At 35.7% G+C, this 14,962-nt stretch overlaps 1 protein-coding gene across 13 annotated transcripts in view; it reads right to left on the reverse strand.

Moving 5' to 3' along the window:
* LOC128022392 (calcium-dependent secretion activator 1-like) overlaps positions 1 to 12,874 on the reverse strand; it is a 200,348-nt gene extending 187,474 nt beyond the window's left edge. For 5 of the 13 annotated variants that reach the window (XM_052609906.1, XM_052609895.1, XM_052609894.1 and 2 more), the window contains exons 1-2: positions 12,597 to 12,874; positions 12,093 to 12,450 (exon numbers count right to left, since the gene is read on the reverse strand). In XM_052609906.1, the coding sequence (XP_052465866.1) occupies positions 12,093 to 12,428 (336 nt within the window). In that variant the 5' untranslated portion in view covers positions 12,429 to 12,450; positions 12,597 to 12,874. The remainder of the gene's footprint in view (positions 1 to 12,092; positions 12,451 to 12,596) is intronic. The other 8 variants (XM_052609902.1, XM_052609901.1, XM_052609903.1 and 5 more) reach the window with 2 other exon arrangements.
* Between the last annotated feature and the right edge of the window lie 2,088 nt (positions 12,875 to 14,962).

Here is a 14,962-nt window from a genome sequence, read left to right on the forward strand (position 1 = left end):
TCTGAGGTTTTCAACCCGTTCGCCACGAAACTTGGTGAACATGATCTCAAGACATTGAGGATGAAAAATTGCGAGGGGATTTTTGATATCTCGAACGGTTTGCCCGTGGCGAGGCATGGAACTTATGGCGAGAAATGAGAAACAGGAAATGTCTAATAACATCCACATACATTTCCTGAATTTGTTTGGTTTGTTCGTTGTATGATACCGATTGTATATATGTGGCTATTAAGAGTCAACGTTATAGCGCCACCAACTGGCAGCAGGAAGTGTGTCATTTTCCAAATGCTTTGAATTCAGCATCTTATTTTTACTCGATTTACTTAAAACTTCATCAGAATAATGACAAAACACGGCCGATGTAAATCTGTTGTGGGGATATTGATATCTGATATAGTGTTGCCATGGCAACGTGTCAAACTTGAATGTTCTGTTATGGTGAGTTTGAGGCAGACAACAAGCTCAGATTTACATGAAACTCAAAACACATATCAGTATTAGTGATAGCTAGACAATGGCAAAAGCTTTTAAAAGGGCGTGAAGGAGGCACTCTATAGCGCCACCTTTTGTCAAAAGTGGGGGGGTTAGTTTTAGCTACAGACACCAAACTTGGTACATAAATTGTTCTTTTCAAGACGGACAACTTTCTAATTCACAGTCATCAGCTACGATCAACAGGAAGTCGGCTATTTTGATTTGAATGTGTATTTTTGAGATTTTACAGTTGTGAATTAATGAATACTCCTCACAGGGGAAGTACACTATACACACCAAACGTTGTCTACATGAAGAAAAAACATCGAGGAACTTAAATTGCGAACAGATTTTGGTTAGCTTGAACGGTTTTGTCGTGGTGATTTTTTGAAATGACAGTAAAAAGTGAAACATTAATCGTCTTGTATTTTTAAATTGCAGCTTCCAAACCTTTAAAAAACATTTTTAATTTAGAAAACCAGTGATTCTGAGGAAATATGCATAGTTTCATGACTTTACAGCACTGTATGATTAAAAGAAAATTAAAAAACTGTCAGACATCTGATCTCACTCTGTCACTCTGTGTGCTGACTCTGTGTGTGTGTGTGAGTGTGAGTGGGGGAGGGGTGTGAGCTGAGTGGCAGACAGACAGAGAGAGAGAGAGAGAGAGAGAGAGAGAGAGAGAGAGACTTAAACATCTCTTTAATCACCAGAAAAAAAACTGTATTTTAAATAGTTATTTTTTTGTTGTTGTTGCTAATTGTGCTGTTATCATTACATCTTAAGAAATATCATAGGCCTTATCCTTTTCTGACAGTTTCAGTGATTAAAAAAAATCCTAAAAAACCTTATTTGTGCTGCAAATAATAATTTCAAACTCATTTGATACTGACCTCTGTCACCCTGTGACATGACATTTATTTGAATTTACATAATCTCAAGGATGTAACAGTAAAACTGTTCAGCTCACAGATGAAGACTAAGCTTTAATGCAAGCAGAACTATTTCACAAATGCTTATAGGTTAATGAAATCATAACAAAACACTTTTAAATTATTTAAGGATTTGGTAACACTTTAAAATAATGTCTCAATTGTTAACATTAGTAAATGCATTGGTAACACTTCATAATAGCTGCAATTCTTAGCTAAGCATTAGTAAATAGTCAGTTCATGCTTTATATAGCCTTCTCCCAAAATTAATATTTTAGTAAGCATTTTATAAATACAGCTATAATTAAATTGTTCATGGTTTATATGCACATTTATTTTGAGGAGATTAAAGGCTGTAATCTCCCTAAAAAAAATGTAAAATAAAAAATAAAATAAATAAAATAAACAAACACAGAACTCATAAATATTTATTTCAAGATGCAATAAAAGAAAACTGTACACTTGAATTTATATATATATATATATATATATATATATATATATATATATATATATATATATATATATATATACACACACACACAATTGCATAAGTTTATATTTAAAAATGTTTAGCAAGTGTACAGCTAATAATAATAATAATGCATTTTATTTAGTTTTAGCTACAGACACCAAACTCGGTACTTAAATTGTTCTTATCAAGACGGACAACTTTCTAATTCACAGTCATAAGCTACGATCAACAGGAAGTCAGCTATTTTGATTTGAATGTGTATTTTTGAGATTTTACAGTTGTGAATTAATGCATACTCCTCACATGGGAAGTACACTATACACACCAAACTTTGACTACATGAAGAAACAACATCGAGGAACTTAAATTGCGAACGGATTTTGGTTAGCTTGAACGGTTTTGACGTGGTGATTTTTTGAAATGACAGTAAGAAGGGAAACATTAATTGTATTGTATGTCTAAATTGCAGCTTCCAAACACTTCAAGGCATGTTTTCATACAGAGATCAAATCATTATGAGGAAATATGCATAGTTTCATGACTTTACAACACTGTATGGATAAAAGAAAAGAAAAAACTGTCAGACTTCTCAACTGACATGATCTCACTCTGGCCACTCCGTCTGTGTGAGGAAAGGGAGGGGGAGAGGGAGGGGGAGTGTGAGTGTGAGGGGGTTGGTGACTGTGAATCTTTGGTGACTGACAGTGTGTGTGGATTGTAGGGAGGGGCTGTCTGGCAGAGAGAGAGAGAGAGAGAGAGAGAGAGAGACCTAATCATTCCTTTAATAATCAGGAAAAAAAATCTATATTTTAAATTGTTATTGTTTTTGTTGTTGCTAATGGTGGTGTTTTTTTTCCTTTCATTACAGGTTAAGAAATCTCTTAGGCCTTATCCTTTTCTGACAGTTTTTGGGATTTAAAAACATCCTAAGAAGCCTTATTTGTGCTGCAAATTATAATTTCAAACTCATTTGATACTGACCTATGACAACCTGTGACATGACATGACATTTATTAATCTCATGGATGTAACAGTAAAACTCTTCAACTGACAGATTAAGCTGCAATGCAAGCAAAACTATTTCACAAATGCTTATAGGTCATTAAAATCATTACAAAACACTAATAAATTATTAAAGGGTTTGGTAACACTGTATAATAATGTCTAATTTGTTAACATTAGTAAATGCATTGGTAACACTTTATAATAACTGCACTCATTAGCTAAGCATTAGTAAATAGTTCATGATTATAAAGCCTTTTCCCTTAATAATAGTCATTATTAAGCAGGAATACATCTCTAATTACATTGTTCTTGGTTTAAAAGCACATATATTACAAAGGAGATTAAAGTTTCAGTTGTCTTATAAAATAAATCAATAAACACAACCCAGTTTGATTCAGAATTCAGAAATATTTATTTCAAGATGCAATAAAAGGAAACTGTACACTTGAAAAGGTTTTGAGCGATTCTTGAAGGACTAGCATCACCTTCACTTGTACGATGGTTTGAGGAATATATCTTCCAGATAGTACCGCCGCTCCCTATATGCAGAGTATGCAGTCTTCGTAGAGCACCAACTCCCAGAGGGGGCACCAGTTGCTCAAAAAAAACAAAACAAATATGCGCCATTCTCCCATCCGCGTTCGCGACCACTCAATAGCATTTGAGAAGAAAGACTTGTAGTCACAAAACAATTGTAATGTGTTCATATAGGTGTCAGCTACAATGCACACCTTATACATTTTTTATACATTTTAAAATAAAGTGTTACTAAAGTTATATATATTGTTCTGTGTATGTGATTTCAAAGTCTAGATTGGTCGGATTAACCCTTTAACTGCCACATCCCTTAAAACTTGATTGTCAGAGGGTTACTGTAAATGCTTATGCCCGCTGGGCACAGTTTTCCCGATGCCACCAGGGTGGCGTTGCACTGATGGCTTGAGCCCGACATCGCTGCTTGCAGCTATATTTTTATTTTATTTTTTTATGTAAAATCATTTTCTAACTGTTTTTAAATGTTTTAATCATTTTAAAAGTTTTAAAATTGCTTGTTTTATTTTTGTTATTGTTATTGTTTTCTTCATGATTATTTTACTTTCTTTTATGTAATGCACTTTGAATTACCATTGTGTACAAAATGTGCTATATAAATAAACTTGCCTTGCCTTGCCTTATAGCTTGTTGTCAAAACTGCAATGGAGTTTCGCCTCTTGTTACTTCTATACTCTTTGACTCAAACGAACCGAACCGAATGCAACGCTGGTCTAAACCCTCTCTCATTTCTTCGCAGGAAGCAGCAAGTGACCGACAGCCCACCCACTTTGGAGCACGTCAGGACACCCACTTTCACCTTGATTGGCACCGAAGAGCACGGAGAGCACACAGGAAGTACCAGCCACCAGAAAGCGAATCAGCACACTTCACCAGGCACCCTACACTGTTCAATAAATCCACCCTCCGGGGCATTTAATTCACGCACCTCTTGTCGAGTGATACTTCAACCCGTGCCAATATACAGTATATAGTCAAACTGTGAGATAAACCCGGAAGTCACAATTGCATACCATTCAGCAAAGATAAATTAAACTGATGAAAAGGGAGTAAACAATGAATGAAACATAAAAAATGTTGTATTTAAAATTATGTTCTTTTGAACTTTGAAAAAAAAAAATGTGTCATGATTTTCACAACAACATTAAGCAGCACAACTGCTTTTAAAAATAGTATTTGTCTTGAGCAGCAAATCATCATATTAGAATGATTTCTGAAGGATCATGTGACCCTGAAAACTGGAGTAATGATGTTAAAGATTTGTTTTTGCAATCGCAGGAATAAATATATAGTAAAATATATAATAAATTAACTTCAAAATATATTAACATAGAAAACAGTATTTTTTTAACTGTATTAATTTTTCACAATATTATGTTTTTTATGTTTGTTATTTTGTTTTATTTTAGTTTATATGTTTATATTTAAACATTTTAAAAATCTTACCAATCCAAAACATTTAAAGAGGGGGTGAAATGCTCGTTTTCACTCAATATCCTGTTAATCTTGAGTACCTATAGAGTAGTACTGCATCCTTCATAACTCCAAAAAGTCTTTAGTTTTATTATATTCATAAGAGAAAGATAGTCTGTACCAAAAACACACTTCTTTTGTGACATTTCGCGTCGCTCTCGCTCTGATCAGTGATTGTCTGTGCTCAGCCTCTCAGTGCTCTCCTCCATGGGAGCGTGCACTCTTCTGGGAGAAGTTCCCTTAGGACCCATATAAGGAAATTCCACTCCATTTAACGTCACACAGACCCATACTCGAAAAAAACTTTCGAGTAACAACTTAATTTTTGAAACTTTGTCCATGTTTAGCATGGGAATCCAACTCTTTAACAGTGTAAAAAACTCAGTATGCATGAAATAGCATTTCACCCCCCCTTTAAATGTGTTTCCACCTTCTTGTAGTTTTCTCACTTTAATTAGACAGAAAAAGCTTTTTTTGCACTAAAAATCTTTTTGTCTGCACTGTTTGTTCACTTACTGACACTCACTGATGTGCACTCTATCTGCCAAGTACCTTGCGCTGCTTTATTTAATTTTATTTCTAATTTTATTATATGTCTTTTTTACATTCCCTTATTGTATAGCTGTATCTTTATATTTGATCTAGTTTTTTAGGCTCTACTGTTAGTGTTATCTGTATGTATGGGGAGTCTGAAAGTAATGCAATTTCGATTCTCTCTATGTATGTACTGTACATGTGGACGAATTGACAATAAAGCAGACTTGACTTGACTTGGCTTGACTTACTCTGAGGCACCAAGTCTACCAAACATCTCAGCTCCCATGTACAATAACTTAACTCTGGAACACAACGAACCGTAATACATGCAGGTCATAATAATATTAAAACAATGTTGTAGTATGTACATTCAGAATACAACATTGTTTTAGTATTATTATTGTTTTAGTAGTATTATTGGCAACGTTCATTTATTTATGCTCTGTACACTTATAAGACTGCCTGTCATTGTTTGTGCATTCTTTTGCATTTATGATGGAATGTTCTTATTTGTGTGTGTGTGTGTGTGTGTGTGTGTGTGTGTGTGTGTGTGTGTGTGTGTGTGTGTGCGCGTGTGTGTGTGTGTGTGTGTGTGTGTGTGTGTGTGTGTGTGTGTGTGTGTTCCCCAGGTGCCCACTGGGCTCATGTTGATTGCGTGAGAATGGTGGTCTGGGGTTTCTCTCTGAGAAAGGATCCCATTAGTGATCAGTGCCCGAGGTAAAGAGACAGACTGCTTTCATGTCCCTTGAGTCTCTGCCTATCTGTCTGTCTGTCTTTCTCACTCTGTCTTTCTTTTCATGTCTTCTTAATGTTATTTCAGTTTATGAGCAATGCTGCCTGTTTCTACAGTATACCTTGATGATTGGAAAACTTTGGATTCAAACTTTGAATGAAACCTTTCTCTGAAAGGTAAATGTATTATGTTGTATAGTCATTAATACACTGCATTCCCTATTTGTATAAAGCAGACTTTTTGCCATTTTGTTTCTTTGTTTATGACTTGACAGTTTTATTTGTAAGTCTGTTTATGCTTTCAGAGAGAGAAAAAAAGGTATTTGTGAATTCATATTTTAAATTTACATCTTTATTTCTCATTATTGTAAATTTCCCACAATTTAGACTACAATCGTGATGTAATATCTTACAATTATTTCTTTAGATTTCACATTTGCTTCTTTATTTCTCAGAATTGTAACTTTCTTACAAATGTGACTAAATATTTTACAATTCCGACTACTTTTCATAACTGTCTCTTTATGTCTCATGCTGTGACTTTAACACTTTTAAACTACATCACAGTTAACTTTTACATTGCATGTATTTCTTACACTGATGCAAAAAAACAGGCTTCCACTGTTTCATAATCAACAAATTGTTATGAATAAAAAAGTACTACTCTCAGACACCCTTAATTTGAACCCATTTGGAAAGGATGTCATTCTTAATCCAGTGGTACTTAATAATTGAAATCTAGTTCACTGATGATACTTTTTCATACCTTTAAACTATCTAAAACATCTGAACACACACTGCTGTTTACCACATATATGTGTAAATGTATCTTCAAACCTTCTGAATTCACACTGAAACTCTTGGGCAAATAGAGATTGTTATGTAACGGATCACAGAAGGCAAATGAATGTGTAATCCCAGATTACAAACAAGCAACAAAGAGCACATGAAAGGGTCATCCTCCCACCGCCTTTACGCTGCTTTATTCAAGCACATGTTCACAAACACCCGTTTCTACAATAAACACACTCACCATGGAAACACATACAGTATATCTGTGTGTGATTTGCTCATTACTACTGTAAGATGTTTGTTAAATCCTGAAATGCAAGTATGAACAAATGTTTCCACTTGGTACAGTTTGTTTCAAAAACTTAAATAAATAAATAAAAATAAATAGAATCATAAAAGTGTAATCAAATGCAGTTAATATGCTGTAATCTAGCGTTCAGTGCATGTGATGTGATGCTCATGTGGAAAATACAGGTTTGAAGCAGGGATTGAAATGATGACATAAATAAAAAGAATAATAAAATAAAAATAACAATTAATTAAAAAAAACTATACAATTAAAAAAATAATGTAAGACATATGTATTAAAAGCAGGTAATTTGCAAATAAAAACAAATATTTATGAAATCCTTAAAAAATTATACAATTCAAAAAGCAAACCATTTGCAAACATAAAAAAAATAATAATGTGCTTTTGCACATCCTGAATTAACAAGTATGAATGGCATTTATCTTTTACAACTAAAACCACCACATACTTAAACATCAATTCATATCAAAAGAGTTTCAAGAATTCCTTTTCAGTTTGAGCTAGTTCCAGAATTGTTCTGCATGGATTTTCAATACCTAGTTAAAGTGCCTCTCATACTTGCAGCTGACCCAAGATCAGCCAGCATTTGATTGTGCATCAATCATGGCTATCATAATAGCAATCTTCCCCCCGCCTACACGTAAAGATCTTCAGCCCACAATGAAAGCCTGCTGACCTCAGATCAGGCCTATCCCACTAGTAGGGCTCTTAAGGCCTTTTCGGTGCATCCGTCTACACTATACATTTACTGTAAGAGGCACCTCAGCAGACCGTTCACAGACAGAGAGCTCTTATCTGAGTTATGGTTTGTCTCTAACACAATGGACTTTCAGATTCTGCCCTCCCGAGCACAAGAAGGGCATTGAACATTGCCTCTTTGCTCAGTGAGGGAGTGGAAAAGAAAATGGATTTGTGGAGAGATATATCAATACACATGTCTGCCTCAAAATAACAGAAATAAATAGAGCCTATAAAATAGGTCTTTTTTATAACAATGCAATGACAATACTGTCATTTTTTTAAAAACGAGGATTGTAATTAACTCCACATCTACTGCATCTCAAGAATAGGCCCTGCAATTGAAATGGAGCAAATAATTGTATCTGAACATCTTGACAAGACAGACACAACAGATTAGTTTCATCATATCACCTCTGAAAATGCTGCTCGTGGTGCTATTATTCTCTCTGTAAAGTAGATTGTGGTAAATGATGTCATACAATAACTCAATCAACTCTTGTAAGGGCATCATATTGCACAGCCAGCAGCTTATGTCTCGAAGGATCGTCTGAGGGCAACTTTCGCTACACGCTTACAATTTCGATTATTCTCATTTTTTGTCCAAAGTGACAATATACTTCTATGAAAGGTGGTCAGATCATGATGAATATTAATAAAAAAATGTTTTTGCTTCAAATCAAAGTTTGTAATGGTGCGATTCACCGTGATCTGGTAGGTTTGGTTCATGACTTATAACTCTTTAAAAAAGTCATAAGCGGCATAATTGACTGGACTTTAGATGTTCAAGTGTGCTCACTGTAACTACCTACTCTGAAAAACTTTCTTTTGTTTTTCAGAGATATTTGTGCCGGTCTGTCTGTTTGTGTGTGAGAGAGCTTTAACGAGAAAAGAAGGAAGAGAGAGAGACATTGTAGGATATATTGTTAAAAGCTTTAATTAGGCTCTCAATTCAGTGTGTGGGTGGCTGCACGCCGGAGACAGCGAGCGGCAGCAGTGTAAGACATCTGACATGGTCCTACTGATCATTAAGTATGTGACAGCATGCACCTTGTCATCGTGACTAATACTACCATTTCTGAAGCAGACAGCAAGGAGCACCATGAACAGTTTCCATATTTAGTTGGCGGCATGAGCTGGTCCCGCGTTAATAAAAACAGCAGACTTGCTTACAATCATAAGACGGGTGAATAAGCATGTCACTGCATCATAATTAAAGCAAAGACAGAGGGAGGGGAGGTAAACAAACACTAATATTAATTTGATATTTCCACAGTACTTAATAACAACAACAATGATGACACACAGTATTGTATTATACAGCAAAGCTAGTAAGATTTAGTGGACTTATAAAACTTTAACGACATTAACCGCATATACTTTGTGAAAGTGCATAATTGAAGTTGCAGAGAGGTATTAATAATCTGTCTTTGAGGGTTGACATCATAACATGGTCAAGTTTACATCCTCACATCTAACTTATTTATGCAATAAAAAATATGAATATTAATAATAATAACCAGCATGAATCAGCACTGTTGCTTTGAGTATACTCAATAATTTATATATTTATTATATAATATTCCATATCCATAACTACAACACGACATACTGTAGGCTCATTAGAAGAATAAACAGACTGTATGAACATGCAATTCGCTGAAGTTTTTTACAGAATTTATTGCCATTTGCAGAAAATATATCGCTCCCGGTAAAAAACAACCAATCAGAGCTGCGGTCCATAACTTTTTTTTGTGTTCAAGGTTTACAAAATGTATATAATAAGCGAGTACACCATGAATCCATTTTCCAAACTGTGTTTTTAGCCTGTCCTGAATCACTAGGGTGCACCTATAATAAGTGTTTATATTCGGACTATTTTAGATTGCTTCGGGGGTACCGCAGCGGAGTAACCCAGTACCTTTGTGATTCTTCATAGACATAAACAGAGAGAAGTAGTTCCGGCTACGATGTTCTTCAGCAAGACACAAGCAGTTCAGTTTATTAACCGCTAGAGCGTCAAAAGTTACAGACTGCAGCTTTAATACTATTAGTTAGGTTTGGTTATGTTCAAACGTGATAGAGCATTAACACTTTAGTACCACTCACCAGACCTTTCATTTCTGAACTACATACAACAACAAAGTAACAGAACCAATTACACAGAAGTCACTTTCAAACCTAACATCTTTCGTTCTGTGCAGCAAACTTGAGTGAGCAACCTGAACCCGATATGAAATGTAAGTGCGGAAATCTTTCAATATCATGAAGTGCCTTTGAAACAACTGGAATTCACCAGAGAAAATATGCTGAACAATGGTAAATAGTGTGAACGCATCTTAGATGAATATCAGTTGAAGAATTATAATGGGTTTCTCAGTGTGACACTGGCAGATATCTCGCTGAAGATGTCTGAATAATGATTAGTGTAGACTACTATCTCTGAGCACAGAGTTGTGTTGAATTTCCATCTCCTCTCAAAGGAAAACCATCACAACATTTATGATATGACTGACCAGTGCACCTTTTATTGAGAAAACCAAGTCTTGAGATGATTAAATTATTATTATTTTAATAATTAAAGAACTATAACAACAAGGAATATATAGTGTAACAAAAACTCAATTGTATATCTAAAGAAACCTGCTGGTTCTTGATCTCACATGAGTCTTATCTGTGCGGACACAACAACAGCCGGAGAATAACTTCCCACAGAGACTCTTTTTATTGTCCCAAGGCACTGGCTCCGAAGAGAAGATCAGCAAGCAAACAAGCCCCTGGGGGCACAACCAAATAAGACAGACAGACTTGTTTTCGACCTCAGATTGTATGAAATGAAACTCACAGTGAGTCTTAAAATGAGGCGGAGCTGAAATTCAAACAATATGTAATGTACTGGCTCTCAGATATCCACTTCACAGTTGTACATTTTCCAAGCTGAAGCTACTATATTTGATAAACGATTTTGAATAAGGCACTCATGGATATGATGAACACATAAATTATTCAAGATTCTGACATAAAAGACAACTTCATTCTGCCAGAGCTCTGCCTTTGATTACAAGCCAGGAGAAAATGTCTCAAACACCAACTCTCCATCTCTCAAACATTGTGCTAATGTGGTACAGCTGCCTCCTTGTTAGTTTTTCGAGAATAAAGACTGTCAGAACTTGGTTTTGGCTTATGTTTGATAAGCAAAATGTCTTCAACTAATATTAGACAGAAGCATGTTTTGCATGCAACTCTACATTGCAAAGGAGAGATAATGACAACAAGTCAGACAGATTTCATCATTCTTGAATAACAATCAAGTACTTTTTCTCATAGGATCTGAGTGAATGCATTGTGGTATTGCTATTTTCACAAGGGATACATACACCCTTGTTGATAGAAATTTCTGGAATGGTCTTCTACCATCTTAAATGCTTCAATGGTGGTTTTACAGTTTGTCCAACAGACCACTGAGATGTTTATGACATCCATTATGTTCATAAAGTCAACTTGTCAGCAACATTGCCCTGAACTATCTGGGTATATGCATCTTTTTGATATCCTTAGACAGCAAACACATTAAACAAGCAGTCAAAGTTACACAAAGGATATATCTTGGAGGTCTTGGATGGTTTTCCTAAAGCACAATAGTAAACAAGTAGCCTATGCATAAGTGTGAGACTCTCATAGTAAAAGATTTTCTGGTTGCTAATCATCTTAGTAAAAATGTTGAAAAGGGCACCTCTGCAAGTGCTCAGGAAAAATGACATGTTGTAGCAACTTGCACCTGTTATCTACCCTCGTGTACCAAAGATGCGAGATGGGTAATGTTTATATATATATATATATATATATATATATATATATATATATATATATATGTGTGTGTGTGTGTGTGTTTATTTATTTTTAGAAACATTTTTTTTATTATTATTGCATTGGAAAATACGAATACATTTTAAGGACTGAATCAATCATCTCTACCACATGCTACAACTGTGTTTTTGCACAGCTAGAAGAGTGTTGCTCACCAATTCTTCATTTCAACAACAATCTGTTGCATGTGACTTTGCCCTCTCACCTTTTGCTGTCGTCTCGCCATGTCGGTCGGCTGCTTCGCATTAAACGGATAAGCAATACAGCGCATCACAAATACGTAAAGCTGAAGCCTCTTCTTTTTCTCCTCTTCTTCCCTTTGCATCTTTTCTAATTCATCCTTTTCATTCTCGATCGCCACTGAGGGGCTCGGGCTCGTTGGTCGGGCATTAGCGATTCGGCTTGGCTGTAAACCACCAGAGCTTTCGCTGGACCTGCTTGGAGACACCCGAGGACCACCAGCCTTGGGCGCAGCCACCACTTTGCGCTCCTCTTCCACAACCTCATCCGCCTCCTCCTCGCTGGAGGATGGGTCCAACATTTCAACGCAAGTTCTTGCTTCTCTGAAATCAAAAGATACAAATCAAGTGGTCTTTTTTTAGTAACAAAACATCTGTAACTCGCTTCAGAGGACGAAAAAGTACGGAAGGGAAGACGCTTATTTTTCCACAGTCTACAATCCAAACGAGACATCAAAAGTGTCACTCACCCTCAGCGCGAGAGAAAAAGCTGCTCCAACCGCCAGCAGTCGTCTACCGAATTAAATTGTTGCTGCTTACGTGTTTTTTTCGTTTAACTCTCCGTTTACCATAACGGATTTAATGGAAGATAACACGGGGAGTGTCGGAAAAACAATCCACTGCTGCTGTTTTGCTGGTTTCCTCTGGCAGTCTTTCTACCGACTATAAAGTGACAATGAGATCAGCGCGCGCTGAGAGCTGACCGTGGTTCTGAACTGAAGCTGTAGGGGGAGGGGCTCATTGACGTGGTTTCCGTGACAGCACTATCTCTGTGTCTCTCCCTCACGATATTCACCACGCTTAACCGTTAACAACTACAGCACTTCCTGAAACATTAGAAAACCAATTCTGTTTTTCGTATTAGAGTATAGAACTTTAGGAATTTATCTACGATTTCCTTTTTCACTGATTTAATTTATGCCAACCCAGATGCATTTTTGTCTGTTTTTAGTGTTTTGGTTTCCAAACCTGTTCAGCATCACTGGTACTTAAAACATAGGCTAAACAGTAACACGGTATTAAAAAAATATATAGTAAATGATAGTAAATTTGTTTCCATCCATTTAAATTGTAATTAGTTTATTTGTCATTTGTACTAGATTGTATGATATTATTTTATGTTTAGGCAGTCACTGGGCCTGTTCCAAAACCCACACTTGCACTCTTTGAACTTGACCACTTGTTTGTATGACATATTTCTGGTATTCAGACCAAATATTAAAATTGTGTGTATTTTGATTACCCAGTGGAAAGATTGGTTCACTTACAGAATAATAATACAAATAAAATTTAAAAATCCTGATAATTTACTCACCCCCATGTCCCCCAAGATCTTTCTTTCTTCAGTCGCATAGGCAATGGAGGTTTTTGAGGAAAAAATTTCAGGATTTTACTCCATACAATAGGCATACACAAATGACCAGTCAGTTTTAAGGTCCAAATTGTGGTTTCAGTACAGCTTTGAAAGGCTCTACACAATTCCATCTCAGTAATAATGGTCTTATCCAACGAAACGATTGGTTATTTTCTAAAAAAAAAAAAAAAAAAAAAAAAAAATAATAATAATAATAATAATAATAATAATAATATACTTTTTAGCTACAAATGCACATTTTGCACTAGCTCCATGCACGCTCATCTCATTTTCTCCTCCAACTTCACAATCATCTGACATCGTTGTTTTACCTTTAAAAAAAAAAAAAAAAAAAGACAAGTAGTTGCTGTAAAAAGTATATTCATTTTACATTTTTAAAGAAAATGACCGATCATTTCACTTGCGATCAGTTTAGGCCAGGTTTCCTTAAATCTTGCCCTGGAGGGCCAATGAGCTGCAGAGTTTAGCTCCAACCCTGATCAAACTCACTGACCTGTGATTTTCTTATGATCCTGAAGACATCGATTAGCATACTCAGGTGTGTTTGGTCAGGGCTAGAGATAAAATCTGCAGGAAAGTGAATCTCGTGGGCCAGTTTTGAGGATCCCTGGTTTAGACCTTCAGCCCATTGGCCACCACTGAAGTCCATTATATGAAGAAAAAACCTGGAATGTTTTCCTCAAAAATCTTAAATTCTTTGCGACTGAAGAAAGACATGAACATCTTGGATGACATGGGGGTGAGTAAATTATCAGGAAATTTGTATTCTGGAAGTGAACAAATCTTTTAAGTGCTGTAAAGCTTGTACAGAGCTTCATTTACACATCTAGATCTTCAGTTCCTAACAATAAACCTCTAAATGTCTGTTCAGTTCACATGTAACAGACAGCACAATTTAATTGTGGTACTTCTAAATAAGTGATAACAATACAATGTTGAGGACTTTATATTGTATATGTAATATCTAACTGGAAATTTTTACTTTGATATCTTGTATTTCAAGTGCACATGAGTTCCTTAACATGATGAATGATGGGTATTATGCTTCAGATGTGCATTGGAGGATAAGAGATAGTGTGGATATGGAATTAAGAGCACTGGAATTTAACAGGCCTGGTTCAGTCATTTCACTTATTTCCTGTTGCTTGCGCATACTCTCAAGTGGCCAAGACGACAAGGATTGGCCAATAACAGGTTTAAAGGTTTAAAAATAGCATGTTTCAAAGCCACAAAAATTTTCCATTATATCATTCCTATGGTATGGTGAGGTTTTCATGTCTAGTCAAAGATGGAATCCCTCAGGTTGTGTGCATCGTGAAGAGTAGGCCTAACACTCCCTCATGTTGGTTTGAGCAGTCATTCACCTGTGTGTAGGATGGCTGAAGAAGGTGAATATATACAGTATATTAGTTGAAAATGCAATAAACTTATTACTTCAGGTCATAACTTTGATTTGATTTA

Source organism: Carassius gibelio, chromosome A11, assembly GCF_023724105.1.
Source record: "Carassius gibelio isolate Cgi1373 ecotype wild population from Czech Republic chromosome A11, carGib1.2-hapl.c, whole genome shotgun sequence".
Lineage (NCBI taxonomy): Eukaryota > Metazoa > Chordata > Actinopteri > Cypriniformes > Cyprinidae > Carassius > Carassius gibelio.